The sequence below is a fragment of the Sardina pilchardus genome, chromosome 1, assembly GCF_963854185.1.
Source record: "Sardina pilchardus chromosome 1, fSarPil1.1, whole genome shotgun sequence".
NCBI lineage: Eukaryota > Metazoa > Chordata > Actinopteri > Clupeiformes > Clupeidae > Sardina > Sardina pilchardus.
Genome location: NC_084994.1, coordinates 4,723,194 through 4,749,115, shown reverse-complemented (window position 1 = coordinate 4,749,115; position 25,922 = coordinate 4,723,194). Strand labels below are relative to the sequence as shown.

The window sequence follows — 25,922 nt, the reverse complement described above, 5'->3', positions numbered from 1 at the left end:
ATCAGAGGAGACCCTGTAGAAGGACAGAGTGCCGACCTCATGGTCCACATAAACTCCAACTCTCCTGGAGCCTGCGGGGGGGACGGGTAGGAAAGTAGTATTTCCATCGTGGTAGGCTGTGTATTCTTCACTGGAACAGAACAGACACCAGGCCTTGGCAGAGCGTCCGATCCATCCACTCCTGCTGATGCTTTTATAGGCCACTCCCACATCAACATTCCTCCCACTCCACTCCCACTCCCAGTAGCAGCGTCCAGTCAGAGGCTCTCTGCTCATCACCTGGGGATAGTCGGTAAATCTGTCCGGATGGTCAGGATACGGCTGCTCCTTATTCACCCCGGTCACCTTCCTGTTCCCCTCAGACAGAAGGAGTTCTCTGTTTGCCGTGTTTGGGTCCAGAGTGAACTCACAGGAAACTGTACACACAACACACAGCAGACAACACACGTCACTATGGAACAACGCACATACATACCTTACACACACACACACACACACATATACCTATGCACACACACACACACACACACACACATACACACACACACACACACACAACTATACCTATGTGCGTACGCACACACACACACACACACACACACACACACACACACACACACACACACACACACACACACACACACACACACACACACACAGTGTCCTGTCGAATTATATTCAGAAGCACACCAATACCTACACTGACTTAAACACACACACACACACACACACACACACACACCAACATCCAGTGTCCTGTAGAATTGTTCTCAGACACACACCTATACCTACGCACACATACACACACACACACACAACTATACATATGCGCGTATGCACACACACACACACACACACACACACACACACACACACACACAAACACACACACTGTCCTGTAGAATTACATTCAGAAAGACACCTATTCCTACACACACAAACACACATACATACACACACACACACACACACACACACACACACACACACACCCTGAGTCCTATAGAATTACTCTCAGACACTCACCTACAGTACACACACACACACACACACACACACACACACACTCACATATACCTACACTCACCTAAACACACACACACACACACTCCTACCAAACACACACACACACACGCACACACACTCTTTCTCACTGTACCAAACACACACACACAAACACACACATACTGTGTCCTGTGTCTTAGACACATACCTATACCTACACTCACCGAAACACACACAAACACACACATAAATCCTCACCCTACCAAACACACAGATACACACACACACACACACACACACACACACACACACACACACATTGCTAGTAAACACCCATACACACAAGCAAGCTAAAACTTGTGAATGCAAATACAAATATGATATGAAACACTTACATCTCAGCAAACGTGGTTGTGCTCTGTCTAAAGAGGCATGGTCAGTTCTGTAAGAAAAACTAAATGTCACACACATGTACCATTTCACAGATGTCAAGACTGCTGTTTTTCTGTTTGTGCCACCTGTGAAATGCAAGGTGATGTATTATTTCACAGCAAATGGCCTGCCATATGTTTCCCTTGATATATAGTAATGAAGTAACTCTTTTTCCAGCTGTCTGCATTGCAGACAAAGGCATCCACTTGTCCCCCCTGGTCAGACTATCAGAAAATAGTTTTTTCAGCTCTTTGTTCTCTCTGTTCCTCTGCTCACCTCCCTGTCTTTCTGTTCATCTCACAGCCTGGAATCTGAGAGGTGTTCCAATTCAGCACACAGTGATGAAGGTTTCTGTCAAATATGCTTTCTCTGAACAGTTACAAACAAACAGAAAACTATTTGCCAGGATTCCTTAACATTCAGCTATGTTTGCAAATTTGAACACACCTCTAAATAGTTGCATTACTGGGTGTTGCATCAAAGAGATAACAAACACACTTCAGTGTAAAGCAGCTATTACAACACACATTTGAAAATAGGTCACTGCACTCGGTTTGAAGAAATGAATGTGGTCTCTACAATGGAGACACTTTCTAAATGTGCAACACTGGGGTTTCAAGTTGTGTTACTTTACAGTTTTTTTTGATTGCTTTAAGCTGGTTGAAGAAACTGGTGACCTCTCAGTCTTCACCATCACTCTCTCAGCAGAGCAAAAGACACCTCTTGCAAATGAGTTAACCCATTGTCATTGTTTTGACACACTTCCCGCACCCTTTTGCAAATCAGTTAACGCAGATGTCATTCAAGCAGTCCAAACTCCATTGCTTTAGCTGTGGTAACCAAACAGAAACTATATGTTCTCATCTCTTAGAAACTTATTGCCCAGTATGAAATCACTGAAGCACCTGTTTGACACTGCTTCACAAAACCTTTCAATTTGCAATCAGTTTGCAGGCTTAAAAGGTGCCATGTTGTGTGTTGTAACTTGCAAGCATGGATGGCATAGGCGTATCAAAATATTCCCAAGCCCCCCTATAATTTGGGGTCGGATTTAAAAAAAAAAAAAAAAAAAGTGCAGATATGTGTCATGATATGTATAAACTGAACATGAGCCAGCAAGAAAGCGAGTCAAACTATAAATACAAGTCCGTTTATTGAATGAAAGTATCGTTATAATTCCCATGCCTCAGAACCAGATAGCGCTCTGGCTAGCGCGGTAGGCAGGCGAGCATGGTTAACGTTCCTGTGCTGTGGGCGGAAGAGAGGACAAAAGTCGCAGTGAACGACATAGTGAGATTGTAAGTTGATATCAGTAATTGTTAATTGCTTAACGTTGCCAATGCCTTTTCTATGGGGAAGAAAAGGTGATATTGCAGCCTGGCGATAGGCTATTTGTCTATTTCATTTGATTTTGGCAGCTAAATGGAACGTTATGGAAAATGGCAACATCGAACAACCAAACTGCGAGTGAAAACTAAATGGCATCAGCATTAGTTTTTGGCATGGGAACATTTAAACTGTCTTCAATTCATTGGCTAGATGATACGAAGATGTTTCAAGAAGTTAGTGAGGAGCAGGAGAGAGACAAGGGAGCTGATGCTGAGGTGGTCTGCGTGATTGAGGTAAAGGTTTATGAACGAAAGATGATTAAACGTTGCAAATGTCACATAAGCCGAATGGGAACCGGAGGAAAAGTTTCAAAACGTTGTGGCCGCTGAACCTGGCTTTTGCAACAGGCTTTTGACTGAGTTCGTTTTATTTTGTATGATGGGTGTGTCAGAATCAGAAATGTCACCCTATCGCAAAATGTGTGTAGCCTAATTAGACAACAGTGCGGCTATAGGCTGTGTAGACAACATGCACAGCAATATGTGTAGCCTGTGTAGAGACAACATGCACAGCATTCAACTCAGTTGATTGGCATAATAACAATGAAAAGGCGAAAAGAGAGAAATCTCCACATTTATATGCATGTTATCAAAGTTGGATAAAAACACAAAACAAATAGTGATGATCCATGTGTAGGCTAGGCCTAATGCATCTCAAACTCAACCCAGGCATTCCCAACCTAAGCAGTTGTCTTATTCAAACATCATCTAAAAATGTTGGTTCTGCTAAATGTTCTTCAAACAATGACCAAGCCTTTGTAGGAACGCTGAACATTTTTCATTCTAAAAGACACTCCTGGGGCTAAGCACCCCTAACCTCTCAATCCTAGATACGCCTCTGATGGATGGTCAAGGCAGATGAGAGTGAGAGTAAGAATTGACTAGAAAATATTTTTTTTCTTTATTGTACAGAATTATTATTTTTTTTCCCTAATGTCTTAAACAGTGATCAATTTTACTGGATTTTTTTTTCTTTCATACTAAATATGTGGTTTCTGTGTTGGAATATTTAATTTCTTAGCCACAATCTCTCTCTCTCTCAAAAAAGAATGAATATTGCATTCAATAAAATTTGAAAAATCATTGTATATGATTCCGGATCTATTTTTTGCAAAAAAGCAAATTGGCACTGATATGTAAGCTGCTGACCAGTAATGCAGCACTGATTCACATTGCGAGCTGAATTTTGTATTTTGATGCCCCTTGTCTAATGACTGATTGGAAGCGCTTATGCACTTGTGTGCAAGTTGTGTTGTTTGAGGGCAAAATTTGCTTTTGGTCCATATTTTAAATGTTTTGGAGGAGTTAGAGCCTTTTGCAGGCAAAATGAGTCATTTTGACCATTGGTGACACTGTTTAGGCCTTTGCGTTAGAGTTTTGAAAAATGTTTTTTGAGTCGACTACTGCGTCAAAGCAATAAAAAAAACCCTGTAATCTAAGCATCGGTCTATAGTGTTCAAGCAACGGACATAATTGTAATAGGTCTCCACAAAGGAGACAATGTCTAAATGTGCAACACTGGGGTTTCTTTCTGAACATACTTAAGTATCTCCAGTTTACAGGCAGGATCCTCCAGTCTAGCAGATAACAGCTTCAGTCCTGATTCTCCAGGATGATTGTAGCTCAGATCCAGCTCTTTTAGATGGGAGGGGTTTGAAGTCAGAGCTGAAGCCAGAAAACCACAACCCTTCTCTGTGATGAGACAATCAGAGAGCCTGAGAGAGAGAGAGAGAGAGAGAGAGAGAGAGAGAGAGAGAGAGAGAGAGAGAGAGAGATTAATATGATGATAATGATGTGAAGTATGGAGGAGATATCTATTGAAATAGTACACACTCCTCCTTAAATACATTTTTAACACAAATTTGTTAACTGACAGAAACTATACAGTACCTGTTCAGTACTTAAATTACATTGCTGAACAGTGGACGGAGGATAGGCATTGTTATTGTAAGGCCTTTTGTATCCCTGAAGCAGATGAAGAAGTGTCACGGTTGAATGTCCTTTGTAGTCAAGTTCCCTGTGTGCATTTGATTGCTGTTATTGTCTTAAAGGGATAATCCGGAGTAAAATGCACTTTAGATCAATTTATAGCTAGGGCCGAATACGTGAAAAATCATGAAGATTGGGCACTTCTGGAAAAGTTTTTGATTTTTGGCAGGGTGTTAGGTATGGGCTTAAGGTTTTTAAAAATCCATGGATACAAGTTGGGGTGGCCCCCCTAGTGGCAGTTACCGTAAAATCAAAAATGGCCCCCACTGAAAAGAGAAAGGTTATATCTCAGTTTTCTTTAGTCATAAATTGTTGTATAATGACACTTTTTCTACTTGATTTGATACAAAGAATGATCATTTTGATATTATCTTCCTATAATCAGGTTATTTTCGTGTCAAATGTATTGCCATAGTCACTTTTTGCTTGAAAAAGGTCCATATCTCTGAAATTGAATAACATAAAAAGATTATTCAGGACTCTAAACCCATACATTCACCCTTTAGGAATAATATTGAATGTGTTGCCATCATTCTAGTGTGAAAAAATATTGTTTAGCAAATGCCTTTACCAGAAACTGTCTTTTTCTGAAATCAATTCAGCAGTCAAATGCCATAATTTAGGTGGACCTGGTTTTGTCGGTTAAAGTTTTTTTTTGTTGCAGAATCTAGTAGACTAGGGGTATCTCTTTAAGATTTAGGAGGGTGCCCAGTGATATCCCTTGGGCAGTTTTGTATATTAAGCCTTTCTTGTCCAATGTGTTGAATATAAAGCGGAGATACTACAGGTGAATAGGGTAAAAAAAATAACAAGCAGATATCACTATGAAATTTCACCAGTTGATTGCCTAGGTCAATATGAAAAATAAATGTATTACAAGTTTTCTGTACTTTAATGTTTGAATATGCAAATTAGGCATGATACAATTAAATATGCGCTGATTTGCTTAAATTTAAAGATAAAATATGACCATTGGATAAAGCCAGTTTATTTTTTTTTTCTTTTCATTTTGTTCACACAAGAGATTAAATGTATTTAACAGAGGGAATTATGGATATCTCATTCAGTTATTCAGTAAATCAGGAAATAATGACAATAGCCTTTAAAAAGTAAATTTTCGCTATGTTTTTTAGGAATAACATGTCATACAAATCAGGCTGAGAATAATATAACAAGCCCTTCTGTAAAAAACCTTCTAAATATGGTTAGGTATGAGACTGAAAAGTTTGGTGTATGTAGATGCTTGTGAAGTTGAGATTTTGTTCTCAGAGTGAGAGAGGAAACTCATCCATGGGTGCTAGCATCTCCCACTTGCATGTCTCTTAAGGGCCGTTCACACCCAGAACGATAACTATAATGATAACTATCATGAAATATCATCAAAATCATGAAAACATAGGAAATACCTCCTATCAATATCCTATCAAATGCAAATCAACTCAGATAAAATGTACTACAGTCCAAGTGAGATAGCACCCATGGATGAGTTTCCTCTCTCACAACAAAATCTTCTTTTCACAAGCATCTACATACAGCAAACTTTTCAGTCTTATCCCTAACTATGTTTAGAAGCTTTTTACAGAGGGGGTTGTTGATATAATATTCTTAGCCGGATTTATAGGAAATTTTATTCCAAAAAACATGGCGATTTCTTTTTTGTATATGCTGGTATATTTTCTGATTTACTGATTTACTGATTTACTGAATAACTATCATGAATAACTATCATGATAACTATCATGAAATATCATCAAAATCATGAAAACATGGGAAATACCTCCTATCAATATCCTATCAAATGCAAATCAACTCAAATAAAATGTACTTAAATACAGTCCAAGTGAGATAGCACCCATGGATGAGTTTCCTCTCTCACAACAAAATCAGCAAACTTTTCAGTCTTATCCCTAACCATGTTTAGAAGCTTTTTACAGAGGGGGTTGTTGATATAATATTCTTAGCCTGATTTATAGGAAATTTTATTCCAAAAAACATGGATTTCTTTTTTGTACTGTATATGCTGGTAGTATTTTCTGATTTACTGAATAACTGAATGAGATATCCATAATTTCCGCTTTAAGATACTTTTCATCTCTTATGTCAACAAAAAAAAAAATCAAACTGGCTTTAGCCGATGTTCAGATTTGATCTTTTTGAGTTTATGCAAATCAGTGCATATTTAATTACATCATGCCTAATTTTCATATTCAAACATTAAATTACAGAAAACTTGTAATACATTTATTTTTTTATATTGATCTAAGCAATCAACTGGTGAAGTTTCATAGTGATATCTGCTTGTTATTTTTTTTACCCTATTCACCTGTAGTATCTCCGCCTTATATTCAACACATTGGACAAGAAAGGCTTAATATACAAAATTGCCCAAGGGATATCACTGGGCACCCTCCTAAATCTTAAGAGGTACCCCTAGTCTAATAGATTCTGCAAAAAAAAATAGGTGGGACCCCTTGGCTGCCTGACTAAAAGCCAAATATAACTTTTCACTGTGGCATAGTTCTGAAGTGCTTATTTAAAGCCTCAACAATGGTCCTCTTGGTTCCAACATGTGATTTTTGACACTAGAGTGATAGTGACCTGTCCAATCAACAAAGAAAGAATACATTGGAGGTAAAAATATGGTCTAGGGTCCTGGGTAATATTTCAGTGTGACTTTTCAGAGATATTGACAGTTTATTTGAGCTAAATATGACTATGATAATAGATTTAACATGGACATTGACTTACAATAAGAAGAATATATCAGAATAGGATTCCTTGTATCAAACAAAGTAGAAAAAATGCATTATACAACAATTTAAGAGTAAAGGAAGCTGACATATAACCTTTTCTCTTTTCGGTGGGGTCCATTTTGGACTGTATGCCTAACTGCCACTAGGGGTGCCACCCCAACTTGTATCCATGGATTTTTTAAAACCTTAGGCCTATATCTAACACCCTGCCAAAAATCAAAAACTTTTCCAGAAGTGCCCAATATTTCCGAATTCGGCCCTAGCTAGGGATGATTGGGAGTACATACGTTGAGTTGACATCACATCATGTCATTCGGATGTGTTTTGAGAAAGTTAAATTTTACAGTTTTTAGCCAAAACTTGTTAGCCTGGAAGTGAACCGGGCACATCCTTTTGCCGCTACAAAACGCTATTTCTATACCTCTTCTACTGTTCAAAACAACATTACACTTACAGTACGTGGTGGTGAGTAGAGGGTCCCTAAAGCCAAACCGAAGTATCCCCAGGTCTTTATGTGGTCGGATAGAGAGTCCAAAAGGAATTTAATCGAGTCAGTACCTTTCCGGAAATGTTGCTGAAGTGTTGCTAAAACGTTCCCCAGCTGCAGCAGTGACATTTCCGGAAAGGTACTCAACTGGCTTCATTGCTAAAGTGCATTTTACTCCGGATAATCCCTTTAAGCGGCCATATGGCCAGGATTCTTGGCACCATGTCAAGCCCCCCTTTGACTTTCCTTCTCTCCAAACATGAACTACTCTTGAACTGCTATTGAAGACTGATATATATCTATCCAATGACAAATGATAATGTATCTCTGTCTTGTATTGTTTTTAATGTCTCAGTGCAAGAAGTAAGAGGGTCTCAGGTGTAGAATTGTAGAGTAAGTGTATGTTGTTCTGTGGTCTTGGAGAAAATGGTCTGTATTCTCAAGAAAACACTTTTGTTGTTGATAATGATGCTCTGTGGACACCCATTGTCCTTTTATATGTATAGCGTATATGTGTGTGTGTGTGTGTGTGTGTGTGTGTGTGTGTGTGTGTGTGTGTGTGTGTGTGTGTGTGTGTGTCTGTGTGTGTGTCTGTGTGTGTGTTTGTCTGTGTGTGTGTGTCTGTGTAAACTAATAAGACATTATTAAAATATCAATAAACTACAGAACTGCTCCAATGCTCTAAATAAATGTTCAGGCACCCACTGTGCTTGGCCTCTGGCCTCACGCCTAACTGCAAATCACAGCCATGGTGATATCTGCTACCGACGCCACTCTCACTGCTGCCATATTGCAAATCACAGCCATGGTGATATCTGCTACCCAGGCCACTCTCACTGCTGCCATATTGCAAATCACAGCCGTGGTGATATCTGCTACTCACACCACTCTCACTGCTGCCATATTGCTTAATCCACAAACAAATCTTGAAAGTCAAAGGTTGGACTACACAAATGCAATTATATAAGCAATATGCTAAAGCATGTTCAATGCTGACCAGTTGATGTTATATTGTCATGGTTTGTCTCCCTATGATGATAATAAAATGTATACCCACCTTAATGTGTGTATTTTGCAGTTAAAAGTGGACAGTCCTTTAGAGAGAAGCTGAACTCCAGAATCCCCCAGATCATTGTGATTCAAGTCCAGCTGTAGCAGTGAGTTTGGTGTTTGTAGAACTGAAGTAACAATCTCACAGGACTTATCAGTGAGTTTACAGGCAGCAAATCTGCAACAACATTTGACAGGATTATGACAGAAGAACTCTACATATTATGCAAGGCTACTTTGAATCAAATTGACTACATTTAGTGAAATGAACATAAAATGTCAGTGTAAACAGTGTAGTTGATGCTGCATTTAGATTGGCTGATTAACGATTGATTCATGATTCATTTGTTACCTGTAGTGAGAACTAGCCCTTCTGCAGTAACAGTAACAGGTCACATACTGTAGTCTACTTGTTTATGAATGCGTTCTAACTATACGGTAGGACATGCATTTGTTTTATTCAAAGGTAGTTGTTTTTTGTTTAAGTCTGCCAATCAAATGTTCTGTTCTGTGTGGAGATTATACAGTACTGGTTAGGCTACTGAATGCAATTACATATATCCTCACTCGTGTGAATGTCAGAATAAATCAATCGATTAATCAATCAATCAATCCAGACTGTTTGTTGTTCTCTAGAGTACATACTGAAGTGCTTCAACTTTGCGGTGAGGATCCTCCAGTGTAGCAGATAACAGTTTCTGTGCTGATTCTCCAGGATGATTGTTGTTCACATCCAGCTCTTTCACACAGGAGGGGTTTAACATCAGTGCCAGAGCCAGACAAACATAACCTTCATCTGAAATATCACACTTACTGAGCCTGAGAGAGAGAGAGAGAGAGAGAGAGAGAGAGAGAGTTAGTTCTAATTGTTACTGTAAATAAACATTGTTATGCTGTTTTGCTTGTATTGAATTTAGAGAGTGAGTGTGTCATTCTAAAAATATGGCACAGTAATCCTCAAGATTCAGTCTGTAATCTTTCACACTTTTAAAAGCCCATACACACTACAGTAGATATGCCATGGAGTCCAATGCAATTATTTCAAATATTTAACATTCTCTTTTGTTCTCACGTCACACAAGTTCACACACTTTCAGTAGGCTATAGCCTATTGAATACTGAGTGAATTATGGAGTTGTTTATAATACATGAAACCAAGAAAGAGGTTATTTTAGATTAGATATGCCCACTATAAAAGAGAACAGGGAGAACTCATAAAATCCCGGAGGTCCGGGGGCCTTTTAGACACTTTGGAGCAGTCTGCTACACCTTGATATTTTTACATTTTTCATCTGAATGGGCCTGCTGCAAGCGAGAGGACTGAAAATCCTAGGAGTTTCTTTTACTGTTTTTACAAAGTGCCATCGATACAGCTCGCAGATATTCAGATGTGTGTTTGTGTAACCTGCGTTGTGTGGAACCACTGCGGTACAGCCCTGCACACGCCCGGGATAGAACCCGCAAAACAGCAGCACCTCGGATCGGGAGTCGAGCACGTTAACAATCCAGCTAAAAGCCCAGGCTCTTAACTTTCATGCCAGTAGCGCTCTTGCGGCGTCGGGGAGTGAGGTTTACTAACGTTCTACTCGCATAGCTAGCTGGCATCCGATACATTTGGAACAGCTTTGTCAAATCCCCAGGGGGGATTAAAGCCGACCAGACTTTGTTCATTCATGGGGTGCATTTTGGTTTGAGGTGCAGGGGAACTGAAAGCTTTAAGTCATCCTTCCCTTCCCTTGTCTATGCTACTGATGCTGTTACGATAGAGGACACTGCAGTCAAACTACAGAACACAATTGAGCTCATCAGGACACCCATCCATCTCACTACACTACACAAACACGCGGCATCGGTGCCCTTCTAGAAATTAGGAGCGGGCCGCTTCTGTAAAACCTGCGGCGCTGTCGGCTGAGACGCGTCCTCAGCTGAGTCGTGGCAACCACCATTAGGCCAGGTCATTTTGCCACCTGCAGGGAGCTGCGCGACAGCTGTTAACTGGGCGCTCAGCTCAGACCCTTTTTACCAGTATGAAGCCGATTTCAACGGGCACACGGCTCAAGTCAGCACTGGAGTGCTGGAGTGTGCATAACTTTGGATGAGGGAAGACTCAACGCCTGACTTCTGCTGATCCTGCGAAATTACGGTGAACTTGAGGTAAGTCTTGTTTAACATTTCCTAAAAAGCATCAACAATTGAGTTGAACATTTTACATAAACATTTTCGAGTTATTGCTGATGAAATGTTGAACCGTTTAAACTTTGTTCGCAAAGTTCCTTCGTCCTATCCCTCCAGATGAAACAAAAAGAGAGAAGTATTCAATTAACAATCATTATTTTTAACAACAACCAAAATTCTTTATCATGCCTGATTAAAGTATAGTGCAAGGTGGGGATCAATAAAGGTGTAACAATAGCTGTTTATTTCAAAGGTACAGTAGCAAACATTGGCTAGGGGGGCTAAAACTAGCGGGGGTGCATGTTAACTGATTTCTTTGCAGCTTGGATGCAATTTATGAGTAGGCCTATTATTTACGAGCTCAGTCCTTGACTTGTGGAAGAAAATAAATTGGAACAAAATCCTACTAACTGGCTTATTTCATTTATATTCTTGTTCTGTAAACTACAGGTATGTCTCGTGTCTCCCCCATACCTTAGCTAGTACTGGTCCAGTATGTTAGCATATTACAGTTAGTGACGTGCTACACTGAGTGACATGCTGCCCTCTTCTTGTGTTTTTTTCTCAGATGCAGTCCGCAGGAATTCCCGGACTAAAGACTCCACAGAAAAGCTCTTCATCACCAGGTGGCTGCAGCTGGCCTCCGACAGAGATGGTGGCTGAAGCCAGAGGGCAAACCGGCAGACATCGTAGATCAGTTTCAAATTCATGCAGTGGACCAAAGTTAAATGTTTCAAAGTGTTTGAAACCCTTGATGGTTTTACATGAATGTTGTGATGGTCCAATAAAAATGCTTTAAACTTGAAAACTGTTTATGATTTATATGCAGATTAGGCCTATACCTCGTATAAAGAACTGCTTAGCAATTCTAGTATTAACTTGACACGAATGGAACTCAGTAAAACCCAGACAATGAACTGGATTGGGAGCGGGGGCTTACAAAGCAATACAGCTGAGCGCTCAGAAAACAATCGGACCTAAATTCATGCCGAGAATTGGCCGAGTGTTTTTGATTTAATCAGGCCGCGTTCAGCGCGCACAATTTTTGCTACCTGGAATTGGACAGGGCTTTTGCAAGTGTGGACAATCCTACTATGCTTAATTTTGAGTGAATGTTTCATTCGAAAAATTTTACTTACAAGGAGCATTTCACCCATGTGCATTAAGCTTTACATTGTTAGAAACCCAGTCATATTTTTGAATGGTTATGCATCATTCCCTCATTTTCCCCTGAGATGGGAGAAAAAAGCCTAAAATGTGCTTTTGGGTTATGTGGATAAAAGCCAACAACTCCCTGAATTCCCTGCCTTTCACTGCCTTACCAAGCCACCCACCAGCAGGTAGTTACAAATAATACACAGAAGGACTCACTAAAGAAACATTTTGGCATTAATAACGATTCTAAAATTATAACGATCATTGTTTTATGTTGCACTCAATCTTGTGGCCATATATCAATGTTGCTGTTCTTCAAAAGGAATTAGCAAAAAAATCGTGAACAAAAACATTAATTTGACATATTTCCATGTGAAATGTCCCGTAAATTGACAGCATATGCTAGAATACCCGACCTTTCACAAGTATTAGTATTTCTAATACTATTTGTGCAATAACTTGTGAATAACATTAGGCTAACTGACCTCGTGAAAGCTTGTCCATCCTAGCTTGAGCCAGCCCAGGCAAAGCCTCCTAATCGACAGCTAGTGATCCTAATCGACAGCCAGGCTTGCTGCAGGCCTTGATGGAGGCCTTGATGGAGGCCTCCTGTTCTATACTGTATTACGGCTCGTACAGGTAATCTCGTGCATCAAATTCACATACCAGATATTCAGAATCCCCATTTGCCATATCAGTTTCAATATCAGCATTAAATGAATTAGTATTTAAAGGGATAGTTCGGGTTTTAAGACACAAAGTTATATGGGTTCCCCGTCAGCAACGTTGTACATCAGCACTGACTTACCCCGCACCAGCGTCCTGTGAGCCGAGATCCAGCCGGTTTTTGATGCTGAAGAAAGTAGTCCGGCAAGTTTCTGGGGTCACGAAAGTAAAGTGTTTTTCTTCTCAAAACCATATGCATTCAAAAGAGTGATATATTTGCACCACAAAAACGTTGTCCAGGAAAAATTCAAACCTCGTTATCACTTACTTATTTTTCGCGATTCCTATCACTGCGCGCTACTGACAGCTGGACAACGTTTTTGTGGTGCAAATATATCACTCTGTTGAACGCATATGGTTTTGAGAAGAAAAACACTTTACTTTCGTGACCCCAGAAACTTGCTGAAGAAAATAGTCCGGCATCAAAAACGATCAAAAACCGGCTGGATCTCGGCTCACAGGACGCTGTCGGGGGGTAAGTCAGTGCTGATGCACAACGTTGCTGACAGGGAACCCATATAACTTCGTGTCTTAAAATCCGAACTATCCCTTTAATATCAAATTGTAGTTACTTATCAGCTTTCTCCACAGACCAGGAGCCTAGCATGGTAGCTTAGCTTCCAACAAAGATGGCGGCTATATATTTCAGTTTCAAGTGAGGTCCCACCCCTAGCGCCCCCCCTTGGAAAAATGAGGAAAGTGTTTGTAGTTTCACCAACTCGACAAAGATACAGGACCTCCTGCTTTCAATTATGAAATTAAAACGATTTTTACATCATTGAAAGCAGGAAGTCCAACATTGACATCCGTAATTCTCCCGTCTCAGGGCAAACTGAGGGAATAATGCACGACCATTCAAAAACATGACTGGTTTTCTAAAGACACAAAGCTTAATGCTAATTAGTGAAGTGTCCTTTTAAGACAAATAAAACACCAACCAAACCATGTGCTATGCTAGTCATAACAATAATCCTTTACAAAGACATGTCTGAATAACACCAACCTTAAGGTCTGCAGTTTGCAGTGGGGACTAGACAGTCCCTTAGCGAGAAGATGGACTCCAGAATCTCCCAGGTCATTGTGACACAGGTCCAGCTCTATCAGGGAGTTTGGTGACTGTAGAACAGTAGCCACAATTCCATAGGACTTCTCTGAGAGTTTGCATTTAGCAAGTCTGCATAACAACATGAGAAAAGATCAAATATTACAGAGATAGATACATGGGATACAGGATGCCCCGATAAATCGAGAGATATTTTGCACGTCATTCAACTCTAGAGTACATACTGAAGTGCTTCAACTTTGCGGTGAGGATCCTCCAGTGTAGCAGATAACAGCTTCTGTGCTGATTCTCCAGAATGATTGTTGTTCACATCCAGCTCTCTCACACAGGAGGGGTTTAACATCAGAGCCAGAGCCAGACAAACAAAACCTTCATCTGAGATACCACACTTCCTGAGCCTGAGAGAGAGAGAGAGAGAGAGAGAGAGAGAGAGAGAAAGTTAGTGCCGATTGGACTTGGTGTGTACAGGTCTTAAGACACATATAAAACACCAACCAAACCATAATGTGCTACGCTAGACATAATAATAATCCTTTACAAAGACATGTCTGACTAACACCAACCTTAAGGTCTGCAGTTTGCAGTGGGGACTAGACAGTCCCTTAGAGAGAAGATGGACTCCAGAATCTCCCAGGTCATTGTGACTCAGGTCCAGATCTATCAGGGAGCAGTGGGGACTAGACAGTCCCTTAGAGAGAAGATGGACTCCAGAATCTCCCAGGTCATTGTGACTCAGGTCCAGTTCTATCAGGGCATTTGGTGACTGTAGAACAGCAGCCACAATTCCACAGGACTTCTCTGAGAGTTTGCAATCAGCAAGTCTGCATAACAATGTGAAAAAATATAAAATATTGCAGAAATGGATAAATGGGACACAATCAGCACCATCAAGTAATCTTTTGCAAGTAATCATCTTTTTTTCCAGACTGAAAAATTCCAAATTCAAATTTGCTAACAGGTTAGTCTGGGTTCACCGCTGGTAGTAGACATGTGACTTCAGCATTATATTGAGTCACTATAATTAGCACAGTCTCTCCATCAGAAACTCACCGTGCCTTTCTGCAGCACCTGACAGCTGGGAGCAGTCTCCTGCGTCCCTCATCTGATGTGTTGTAATTCTTCAGCTCAATCTCATCCAGCACCTCCTCAGACATCAGAAGTATGTGGGCCAGTGCTGAACAGTGGGCAGGAGATAACTTCTGTTTGATGTTCTTTGGTGATGACAAGAATGTCTGAATTTCTTTCTGCATGGAATCATCATTCATTTCAAATAAGCAGTGGAAAAGATTGATGCATCGTTCAGGAGAGAGACCTTCTCTGTTGAGCTTCTTCATGTACTGACATGTTTCCTTGATGCTATTTGAGCTGTTGTGTGTGCGGTTCAGTAGACCTCGCAGAAGTCTGTGATTGCTCTCCAGAGAAATGCCCATAAGGAAGCGAAGGAAGAGATCCAGGTGTCCGTTCTGGCTCTTCAAAGCCTTATCAACTGCACTCTTCAGTAAAACATGTAAGTTGTCTTGAGTTTGTACTCGTAGTGCTGATACAAACTTAGATAAAACTGATGGACTGAGTTCATCTCTTTCCTTTTCACTAAGGAAGCATTTCAATGCCTCAAGTTTCTTAACCAAATACGAGTGAAACACAAACACAGCTGCCAGAAACTCCTGGACACTCAGATGCACAAAGCAGTAGACCTTCTTCTTTTGAGATTCCAGAGTTTCTGTCTTAAAGATCTCAGTGCACATGCCAGAGTACACTGAGGCTTCACTGACATCAATACCACACTCTCTCAGGTCTTCCTCATAAAACATGAGGTTGCCATTCTCTAGATTCTTAAAAGCCAGTTCAGCCAGCTTCAGTAAAATGATCCTCTGAGATTCCAAAAGTTTCTTTGTATCTTTTTCAGATCCACTCTGATACTTCTGATCATTTCTTGTGGTTTGGATGAGCAAGAAGTGTATGAACATCTCAGTCAGCGTTTTGGGAATGTCTTTGATATTTTTCTTTTCCAGCATCTGCTGAAGTACAGTAGCTGCAATCCAACAAAAGACTGGAATGTGGCACATAATATGGAGACTCCTGGATGTCTGAATGTGTGAGATGATTCTGTTGGCCTGACTCTCATCGCTGATTCTCTTCCTGAAGTATTCTTCCTTCTGTGTATCATTAAATCCTCGTACTTCTGTTACCTGGTCAATGAACTGAGCAGGAATCTGACTGGCTGCAGCTGGTCTTGAGGATATCCAGATGAGTGCAGAGGGAAGTAGAGTTCCCTGAATGAGGCTCGTCATCAGAACATCAACTGATGATGTTTGTTTCACATCAGACAACTCACTGTTCTGCTCCAGGTCCAGAGTCAACCGACTCTCATCCAAACCATCAAAGATGAACACAACCTGACAGTCTTTATATCCTTCACCATCATTCAGCTCCTTCAGCTCAGGGTGGAAGTCAAGCAGGAGGCTGTGAAGACTGTACTGATCACCTCTGACTAAATTAAGCTCGCGGAAAGAAAGGGGAAACATCAAATCTACATCATGATTGGCTACCCCATCTGTCCAATCAAGAATGAACTTTTGCACTGAGACCGTTTTTCCAATTCCAGCAACACCTTTGGTCATCACAGTTCTGATGTGCTTCTCCTGTCCAAGTAAGGGCTTGAAGATGTCGTTGCAGTTGATGGGTATATCTTCTATGGATTGATATCTGGACGCTGACTCTACCTGACAAACCTCATGTTCCTTATTCACCCCTTCACTCTCTCCTCCTGTGATGTAGAACTCTGTGTAGATCTTATTGAGGAGTAACTCAGCTCCTGGTTTGATGATGCCTTCAGAGATGTTCTCAAACCTCCTCTTCAGACTGGCTTTGTGATTCTTTATAACTCTTCTCAGGTCCTCATCTGTTTACAAATGACAACAAGAGTCATTTAAAAGTCATCATAAAGGTCAAAAATAAATATGATTCATATGCTCATGAACTCACTACAAATAGGCTTACATCCACAAGCACTAATAAATAAAAATAAAGAAATAGTGATATTTGTTATTGTTCACAGGGCTTCAAATTAATGTTCAGTGCTTCACAGGGGGGAACAATACAGGATGTATGTATCAATACAGGAGGGCAATATATTGACTACTGTAATGTGAGGGGGCAATATATTTACTACTGTAATGTGAGGGGGCAATATATTTACTACTGTAATTTGAGGGGGCAATATATTCACTACTGTAATGTGAGGGGGCAATATATTCACTACTGTAATGTGAGGGGGCAATATATTTTACTAACTCACTATTGTAATGTGAGGGGGCAATATATTCACTACTGTAATGTGAGGGGGCAATATATTCACTACTGTAATGTGAGGGGGCAATATATTTTACTAACTCACTATTGTAATGTGAGGGGGCAATATATTCACTACTGTAATGTGAGGGGGCAATATATTTTACTAACTCACTATTGTAATGTGAGGGGGCAATATATTCACTACTGTAATGTGAGGGGGCAATATATTCACTACTGTAATGTGAGGGGGCAATATATTCACTATTGTAATGTGAGGGGGCAATATATTCACTACTGTAATGTGAGGGGGCAATATATTCACTACTGTAATGTGAGGGGGCAATATATTTTGTGATTCTTTATAACTGTCCTCAGGTCCTCATCTACAGTATCTATTAATGCAAGGAACGTCTGTCTGTGTGTCACTCTGTCTGTCTGTCTGTCTGTGTGTTCCACGTATAACTCTCAAACCACTCATCCAACTGACCTAATGATTTGACACATGTATTGCTAATGACATGCGTGAGTGCAGTGCAAAGTTTGGTCATGTTCGGACAAAAAATGACAAAGATATCGTTAAATTAAACAAAATACAACTCTGCCGCAATCCCACAATTCTACTGCTCTCTGCACTAGCCGCTCCCCCTCACTCTCACTTACTCCAGCATAAACAAAAAAGCCCATTTCGCGGACAAACTCCGTGTTCATGGAAATTACGATGTCTCACGTAAACAACGGACCGTTTCAAGATTGTTCATGTTGGATAAACATGCTGAGTCCGACACACATGCACCCATGTTGGTAAGCAGGCTGTTAAAGTCACGTAACGTTGCATAGGCTACTCATCAACAACCGCGGTTGCCTTGCGCTTCATAGCACTGGCATGGCCATGGCATAGACGGGCCATGCATGCGGTTAGCTTTAGGCTATCATTTCCCAACAACAGCAAAAACGCACGGGTATGTAATGTGTCTAATAGCCATTAGCTGCAACTCAAACGCCTTTCCCCTTCACTTTTTCATTACCTTGCAAAGAGTAAAAAGCTCTAACAGCACGGGCCTGATTCTCATCACCAATCTAACATGATCTACCTGCATCAACGTCATTGGGCAACAAGTTTCTTGGAAAACATTGTTTGCACGGGCACTGCACTAGTCTTAGAAATGACAAAACAAGTCAGTTTAGAAGTCAATTATAAAAATGATTCATATGCTCATGAACTCACTACAAATAGGCCTACACCCACAAGTACTAGTAAATAAAACCTGATCAAATCCAAAATGTATACTCACCTAGTTCCCTTTTTCTGCCTGGTGTATGTCCAGTGTGCAGGTGTCTCCTGGGTCCTAGATCCTGGGTCATATCAGCCCTTAACCTGCAGGGACATCAGACAAAGAACACTTTAATTGGTCAGATAATGGACTGATTAAAATGTGCACTATGCACCTTTATTTTATCTGCATCTGGTTTCATCACATTAATAAACTATATGCACATGCAACCATATTGACAGTGTGCAAGGTGCAAGGTGTGTGTGTGTGTGTGTGTGTGTGTGTGTGTGTGTGTGTGTGTGTGTGTGTGTGTGTGTGTGTGTGTGTGCGTGCGTGCGTGCGTGCGTGCGTGCGTGCGTGCGTGCGTGCGTGCGTGCGTGCGTGCGTGCGTGCGTGCGTGTGTGTGTGTGTAGGTGTGTAGGTGTGTGTGTGTGTGTGTGTGTGTGTGTGTGTGCGCGTGTGCAGGTGGGTGTGTGTGTGTGTGTGTGTGTGGAGTCTTGGACATGCGCATAAACTTGCTGTATGTGAACTGCAACTGCGTGGGCTAAGTGGCCAATTTAAAAAAAAAGAAAAAGAGCAAAGTACTGTTCCATTTCTGTAATTATAGGTAGTGTACCGATTTAAAAATGGCACTGTCATGTCTGCCCATAACACAATGAAGAGCACAAAGCATTCTGTGTTTGATCAGGCCTGTTTAAGCGTGTAACAAACTTTCATCCATGTTTGAATCTGTAAATCTCTTCCCCTATGTTAAGGTCCAAAGCAGTGTGTGTTTGATCAGACCTGTTTAAGTGTGTAACAATCTTCCATCCATGTTTGAATCTGTAAATCTCTTCCCCTATGTTAAGGTCCAAAGCAGTGTGTGTTTGATCAGACCTGTTTAAGCGTGTAACAATCTTCCATCCATGTTTGAATCTGTAAATCTCTTCCCCTATGTTAAGGTCCAAAGCAGTGTGTTTGTGAAGAAAGCTACTGTATAAACTACCACTAAGTAATGTGAGTGTGGATTAGGCCTTTACTTTCTCACAGATGCAAAGCTATGAGCTTTTGCATTCACTTGTATTGTTGTGTCAGTGTCTGTCAGTGTGTCTGTGTCTATGTAGAATTACATGTGACTGACATGTCTACAGACTGATAACTACTCACTCTAGACCTGATGGAACTGGTTCACTGCTGAAGCAAGGCATACCATCCATGGACCGATCACTCTTCATGGACAGACAGCTGGGCACTGGAGATGGAGGTCTGTGTGTCTGTGTGCTGGTTACATAAGGAGACACAAGAAACTGATGAACATCAACTCATTTCTTATGGAGTGATTATATTCAACTCATTGAGTAAATTAGCATATGTTGCTGTTTTCTAAACACATACAGATCTACATGGTGTCCATCATATAGGGAGAGGTTAGACCTTTACTTTGACATGGATGAGAAGCTATGAGTTATTACATTTACTTTTCTAAATTTATCTCAACCATCTCATTGCCACAGTGTGTGTGTGTTTGTGTGTGTGTGTGTGTGTGTGTGTGTGTATGTGTGTGTGTGTGTGTGTGTGTGTGTGTGTGTGTGTGTGTGTGTGTGTGTGTGTGTGTGGTATTGTATGTTAATAAAATTTCTAAATGGCGTGTAGCATATAAAACTACAGACTGATATCTACTCACTCTAGACCTGGTGGAACTGGTTCACTGCTGAAGAGGGGCATATTACCCATGGAAGCATCACTCTTCATGGACACACAGCTGGGCACTGGAGATGGAGGTCTGTGTATCTGTGGGCTTGTTACGTAAGGAGACACAAGAAACTTATTAACATCAACTCACTGAGTAAATAAGCTATATGTTGTTGTATTATTAAAACACACATGTCTACATGGTGTTCATCCTTAGAGGAGCAGGTTACAACTTTCACTTTGACACTGATGAGAAGCTATGAGTTCTTAAATTTACTTATCTTAACTAATCTTATTTCTTAAATGTGTGTGTGTGTGTGTGTGTGTGTGTGTGTGAGAGAGAGAGAGAGTTGCTAATATACTGTAAGCTGGATGTCATATGCCACACAAATTATCATCACAGACATTTTTTTGTTAGAATAGCGAGGCTCTCAGAATATAGTTTGTATGTTTGTCTGTACAGAATCTAAGCAATAAAATGTCACATTACATTTCAGTGAAACATGGCAGATGGAGTTTGCCACTTGTAGCATTTTGGTGGGGAACTGCAGCACTACACACACACACACACACACACACACACACACACACACACACACACACACACACACACACACCAACACAAAACTACAAAAGGTTCTCAGCAGTGTAGGCAACTTGCAGTGATGGTATTATCAGTCTTATGTCCACTTTTGCTGTTGAATTCTCTTTCTACTGCTGCTCCCATGAACATTTGGATTCATTTGTGCAGTTTACAAGTTTACTGCCAACACAGACAGGCACCAAATGATTCCAAACACAGACAATGAGGCACCAATGCACCAGAGAACAGAGAGGGTGTGGGGGCAGCTATGATGTGTACTGCATCTGTGGAGTCACTTACCCTCCATCAGAGTGTGTTGCTTTGCTGCTTTGTTGCACACAGCTGTGTGCTGCAGACTCTGGTCTGGGTGTTTTACTGGGACCTGCAGCCTCCTCTCTCTCCTGAGAGACACTCATCCTAGCAGCAGTGGGAGAGTCTCTCTGGGAATGGACATGAGACATATGCAGCTCTACGTTTTGTTTCATGTGTCACCGCATACTGTAGATTATAGCTGTAGCTAAACATGAACCGCTATCTTTGTTTTTAGCACTCTGGTAAGATGAAGAAACATAACAAATATAAGCTGATGAAAGAAGCTCATATCAACAATATGAAGAAAAATACAAACACAGACACAAACTTGTAAACAGAACAGTTGAAGATGGTGTTCTAACTGAAGTCATAGCAACAGAAACATATGAAATAGTGGGCTGATTTGTCCAGGACTTTAGAGGGTAGGCTGTGATGATGGAGCCCTCTCAGAAGCCCCTTAATATGTAAGGGATCAAGGCAGTGTGTTTAAACTGATGTGTTAATGTGTAAGGGATCAAGGCAGTGTGTTTGAACTGATGTGTTAATGTGTAAGGGATCAAGGCAGTGTGTTTAAACTGATGTGTTAATGTGTAAGGGATCAAGGCAGTGTGTTTGAACTGATGTGTTAATGTGTAAGGGATCAAGGCAGTGTGTTTAAACTGATGTGTTAATGTGTAAGGGATCAAGGCAGTGTGTTTAAACTGATGTGTTAATGTGTAAGGGATCAAGGCAGTGTGTTTAAACTGATGTCTTAATGTATAAGAGATCAAGGCAGTGGCCCTCATTTATCAACAGAGCGTAGAAACCAGCATATACATATATATCTGAGCGTAGAAATCATCTTACGACGGGGCTCACGTGTGATTCATCAAACTTTCGTATCACTCCAATTCCAGCGTAAGAATGAACGTTTGTTGATAAATGTGGTGGCTGGAAACAAGCGTGATTTAAATATCACGCCCCCGTTTTAATGGCCTCGCCCCTGGAATTTACGACATGAAGGTGCATTATACGTCCAAAAAAGATCATCAGTGATCTCGAGCCACAGTGACGTCCAGCTGTACCTTATTAATTTTGACAGCTAGAAGCTGTCATCAAGGAAGGCGGGAAACTAGAGCGATTTGAGCGCAACAGACTTTATTTTCGCAGAGAGAACACATCATACTATAAATACATTAATTACAAAACTGTACGACACTGAAATTTGCCCTTTTAAAATATATATGCCTAGGCCTAATTCATGAATGTTGCGTTTGCCAAAGAGAAAGCAATCATCGCCTATGGCTATTCTAAGCCATGAAATGTGTCAATATAATATACTACATTACAGAAAATAGGCTGCACATGTTCAGGAAAGGTGTTATGTCCGAGATAGTCCATCAATTCAACTATTCAACTTTCTAATGCCCCACTGACTGCTCCAGGCCTCTAAAACCATGTTAGCCCCACTGACTGCTCCAGCCCCCTAAAACCATGTACACCCCACTGACTGCTCCAGGCCTCTAAAACCATGTTAGCCCCACTGACTGATCCAGGCCCCTAAAACCATGTACGCCCCACTGACTGCTCCAGGACCCCAAAACCATATTAGCCACATCAGTCCCACTGACTGCTCCAGGGTTGATCTCCTTGTCCACACACCTGCTTGCCTTCTACAGTATGTGTCTGCGACTAACACGACAATAGTACAATGTATATTTTAGGACATCCTCAGATGTCAGAAATCAGATGAGAAGGTATCAGGTCTCAGGAAAACCAATGTTGAGTTATGGAATTACACATTTATTTCTCAGACATCAGATGAAAAGAAATCATGTCAGACAGAGAGTCAGACAAAAAAGTCTGAGGAGAAAAGTTAAAAGTCAGAGTCAGGCTTCAGACGACAGGGAGTCAGGTCTCAGGAAAAACGCTGTCAGAAACAGTGGAGTCAGACAAAAACGTCTCTGAAATGACTTGAACTGAAACTGAACCTGAAGGTGAAACTGAAGCGAGTCAGGAAAACAGCTGTTTCTGTTAACTTCTTTCTTTCCTAAAATCTCAGGTATGCCACATACTGTATAATTGTTGAAAAATATTCTTTTGTGTTTTCTTGTGCGACAGTGTTTGTCGCGCAGCACTCTGTTGCAACTGTCCTGAGGCAGAGGAGCTGTGATGCGCCTGGCTCGTTCCATGCCTGAATTCTTTCTTTTCTAAAATCTCAGAGCAATAACGCAACACAAATTCCATCCATCATTTAATACACAACACAGAGTGATCGAGGGAGGGAAGAGACGACCTTTGTTACACTGGGTCACTTTTGCGTTCCCAGCAAAAAGTTTTGTGTTCCCTCGCAATACTTTTTGTGTTCCCTCGCAATACTTTTTGCGTTCCCTCGCAATAACTTGTATGTGTTCCTTAGCATATTTTTTCATTCCTGTCAACTTGAGCTCCATGCATTAGCCTACTATACAGGTTTACTTGGACTGCATTTCAGCTAAAACTCATCTCATGGATAATCTGGACATTCTTAAGTTTTACTTAAACCTGGGGCTCATGTACACTCCCTGTAGAGAACTGGCTGGGCTTGTTCTGTCTCAGTAAGTTAAATTGTGTTCATACCATCAAGAGCAAAGCAACTCCCCATTCGTCTTAGCACTGCCACTTAGATAAATGAGTCTGCTGATCTTTTTTTTATTCTACTTATTTACCCCTCATCCTTTATTTGGCCAGACAAGTCTCATTGAGATCTGTACAGCAAATGTACAATAATATAATACTAAACTGATATCCACCTGTATGGTGCATAAAACGTATAATTATATATATATACTTATATATACTTTATATATATATATATAAAGTTTTGAGCTTGTCTAGTATAAATGTTTTTTAAATTTCCAGTCAGGTGCTCCGTGTAGTGAACTGGCTAGACTGGTTCACTCACAAGGAAACTCTCTGGAGCAAAGCTATTTGATCTCATCATGAATATGCATTCCTGTCATATACACCCTGAGGAAAGGAACATTTCCTGTGTGTGTGTGTGTGTGTGTGTGTGTGTGTGTGTGTGTGTGTGTGTTTGTGTGTGCGTGCGTGTGGGCATGCTTGAATGTCTGTTTGTGTTTTCATGTGCGTGTGTGCACACCTGTGTTTGATGTGCGTGTCTATGGTTTAATATCTGCATAGTGTAATATACAGTATGTGGCCCACACTGTGATCCCAACATACAGGCCAACACACATGCATACAGCAATATATTATATATGTGACCCACACAGTAATCACAACATACAGGCCAACACACATGCATACAGTAGTATCATATCTGTGTGACCCACACTGTGATCACAACACACAGGCCAACACACAGGCATACAGCAATATAATATATGTGTGACCCACACAGTAATCACAACATACAGGCCAACACACATGCATACATACAGTAGTATCATAATATATCTGTGACCCACACTGTGATCACAACATACAGGCCAACACACATGCATCGTATACCATCTTGTTGGCCTTTACCTTTGGGTACAGCACATATTTGCTGTGGCAATGTTTCAACAACCTTACGCAACAGTACAACATTTATTGTAGGCCAAAATGTGACTGTTCAGTTGATGTATCGTAGACTAACTCTGAATAGGGCAGTCTTAAAATATGAATAGCAGTTTAAGCTAAGAGATAATAGCAATCTCAATACTCATACATGTCCATATATACCTGATATTATTAGGGGGGCCATAAATAGAACTCCATACAAACATTACATTCACATGTTATGTGCAAATACCCCCAAACATCAAGAGAAATGTAACAATCACTGCAAACAACTCATATATGTAAACAAAAGAACTTACTGTACAGTGTTGAGTTTTATTCTCTTGTCATTTCCTTGAGTGTCAGACGCTCCCTGTAAAGAACTGGCTGGGCTTGTTCTGTATCAGGATATTAAGGTGTGTTCATACCATCATGAGCAGGTAAGTGGCGTCTGACTAGACCAATAGGGATGGCTGCACCACTGGTCCAATCACAAGCACTTAGAGAGTGAGTGGCATCTGACTAGACCAATAGGGATGGCTGCATATCAAGAGCAAAACAACTCAGGTGTCCTACGAAGCAAGTTAGACAAATCTAGGTTATCTAGACATATCGAGGCTGCACAAAGCCTCAACTCGGGTATTAAGTTAAGTGATCCTACGACAGCAGGTATGTGATAAATTTGTCAAACTAGGCTTTCAGCTCAGATCTGTGCGCGTTCTCGTGGTTGGGGTGATTTTGACCAATCGGGAAACGTGGAGACGCACAAGACAGCATAGGTTTAAAAACGATTACTTCTGCATTTATGAGCGGTAGCAAAATCTAGGGTGGTCTTTTTTAGTGTCTAACCTATAACATCAAAAAGTCGATGGTCATCAGATATTGTATGGCATGCATGTCCATAGTAGTGACATATTTGCACGCACAACATAGTTAAAAGCGCCTTCGAGATTCAAAATGTTTGCAGAGGCGGGGCTGAACCTGTTCAAAGTATGACAGATTAGCACACATGAGATAACTTCGTTTTTCAAGATAATGGATTG

At 40.8% G+C, this 25,922-nt stretch overlaps 1 protein-coding gene across 1 annotated transcript in view; it reads right to left on the bottom strand.

Moving 5' to 3' along the window:
• The window catches only part of LOC134077133 (NACHT, LRR and PYD domains-containing protein 12-like), a 27,033-nt gene extending 1,782 nt beyond the window's left edge, over positions 1-25,251 (bottom strand). The window contains exons 1-14 of the mRNA XM_062532584.1: positions 25,205-25,251; positions 21,343-21,482; positions 20,452-20,565; positions 19,935-20,048; positions 18,810-18,892; positions 15,274-17,125; positions 14,787-15,044; positions 14,448-14,621; positions 14,164-14,334; positions 9,750-9,923; positions 9,108-9,282; positions 4,367-4,509; positions 1,401-1,447; positions 1-416 (exon numbers count right to left, since the gene is read on the bottom strand). The exon at positions 1-416 is cut by the window's left edge and continues 1,782 nt beyond it. Coding sequence (XP_062388568.1) covers positions 1-416; positions 1,401-1,447; positions 4,367-4,509; positions 9,108-9,282; positions 9,750-9,923; positions 14,164-14,334; positions 14,448-14,621; positions 14,787-15,044; positions 15,274-17,125; positions 18,810-18,892; positions 19,935-20,048; positions 20,452-20,565; positions 21,343-21,458 — 3,837 coding nt within the window. The 5' untranslated portion in view covers positions 21,459-21,482; positions 25,205-25,251. The remainder of the gene's footprint in view (positions 417-1,400; positions 1,448-4,366; positions 4,510-9,107; positions 9,283-9,749; positions 9,924-14,163; positions 14,335-14,447; positions 14,622-14,786; positions 15,045-15,273; positions 17,126-18,809; positions 18,893-19,934; positions 20,049-20,451; positions 20,566-21,342; positions 21,483-25,204) is intronic.
• Between the last annotated feature and the right edge of the window lie 671 nt (positions 25,252-25,922).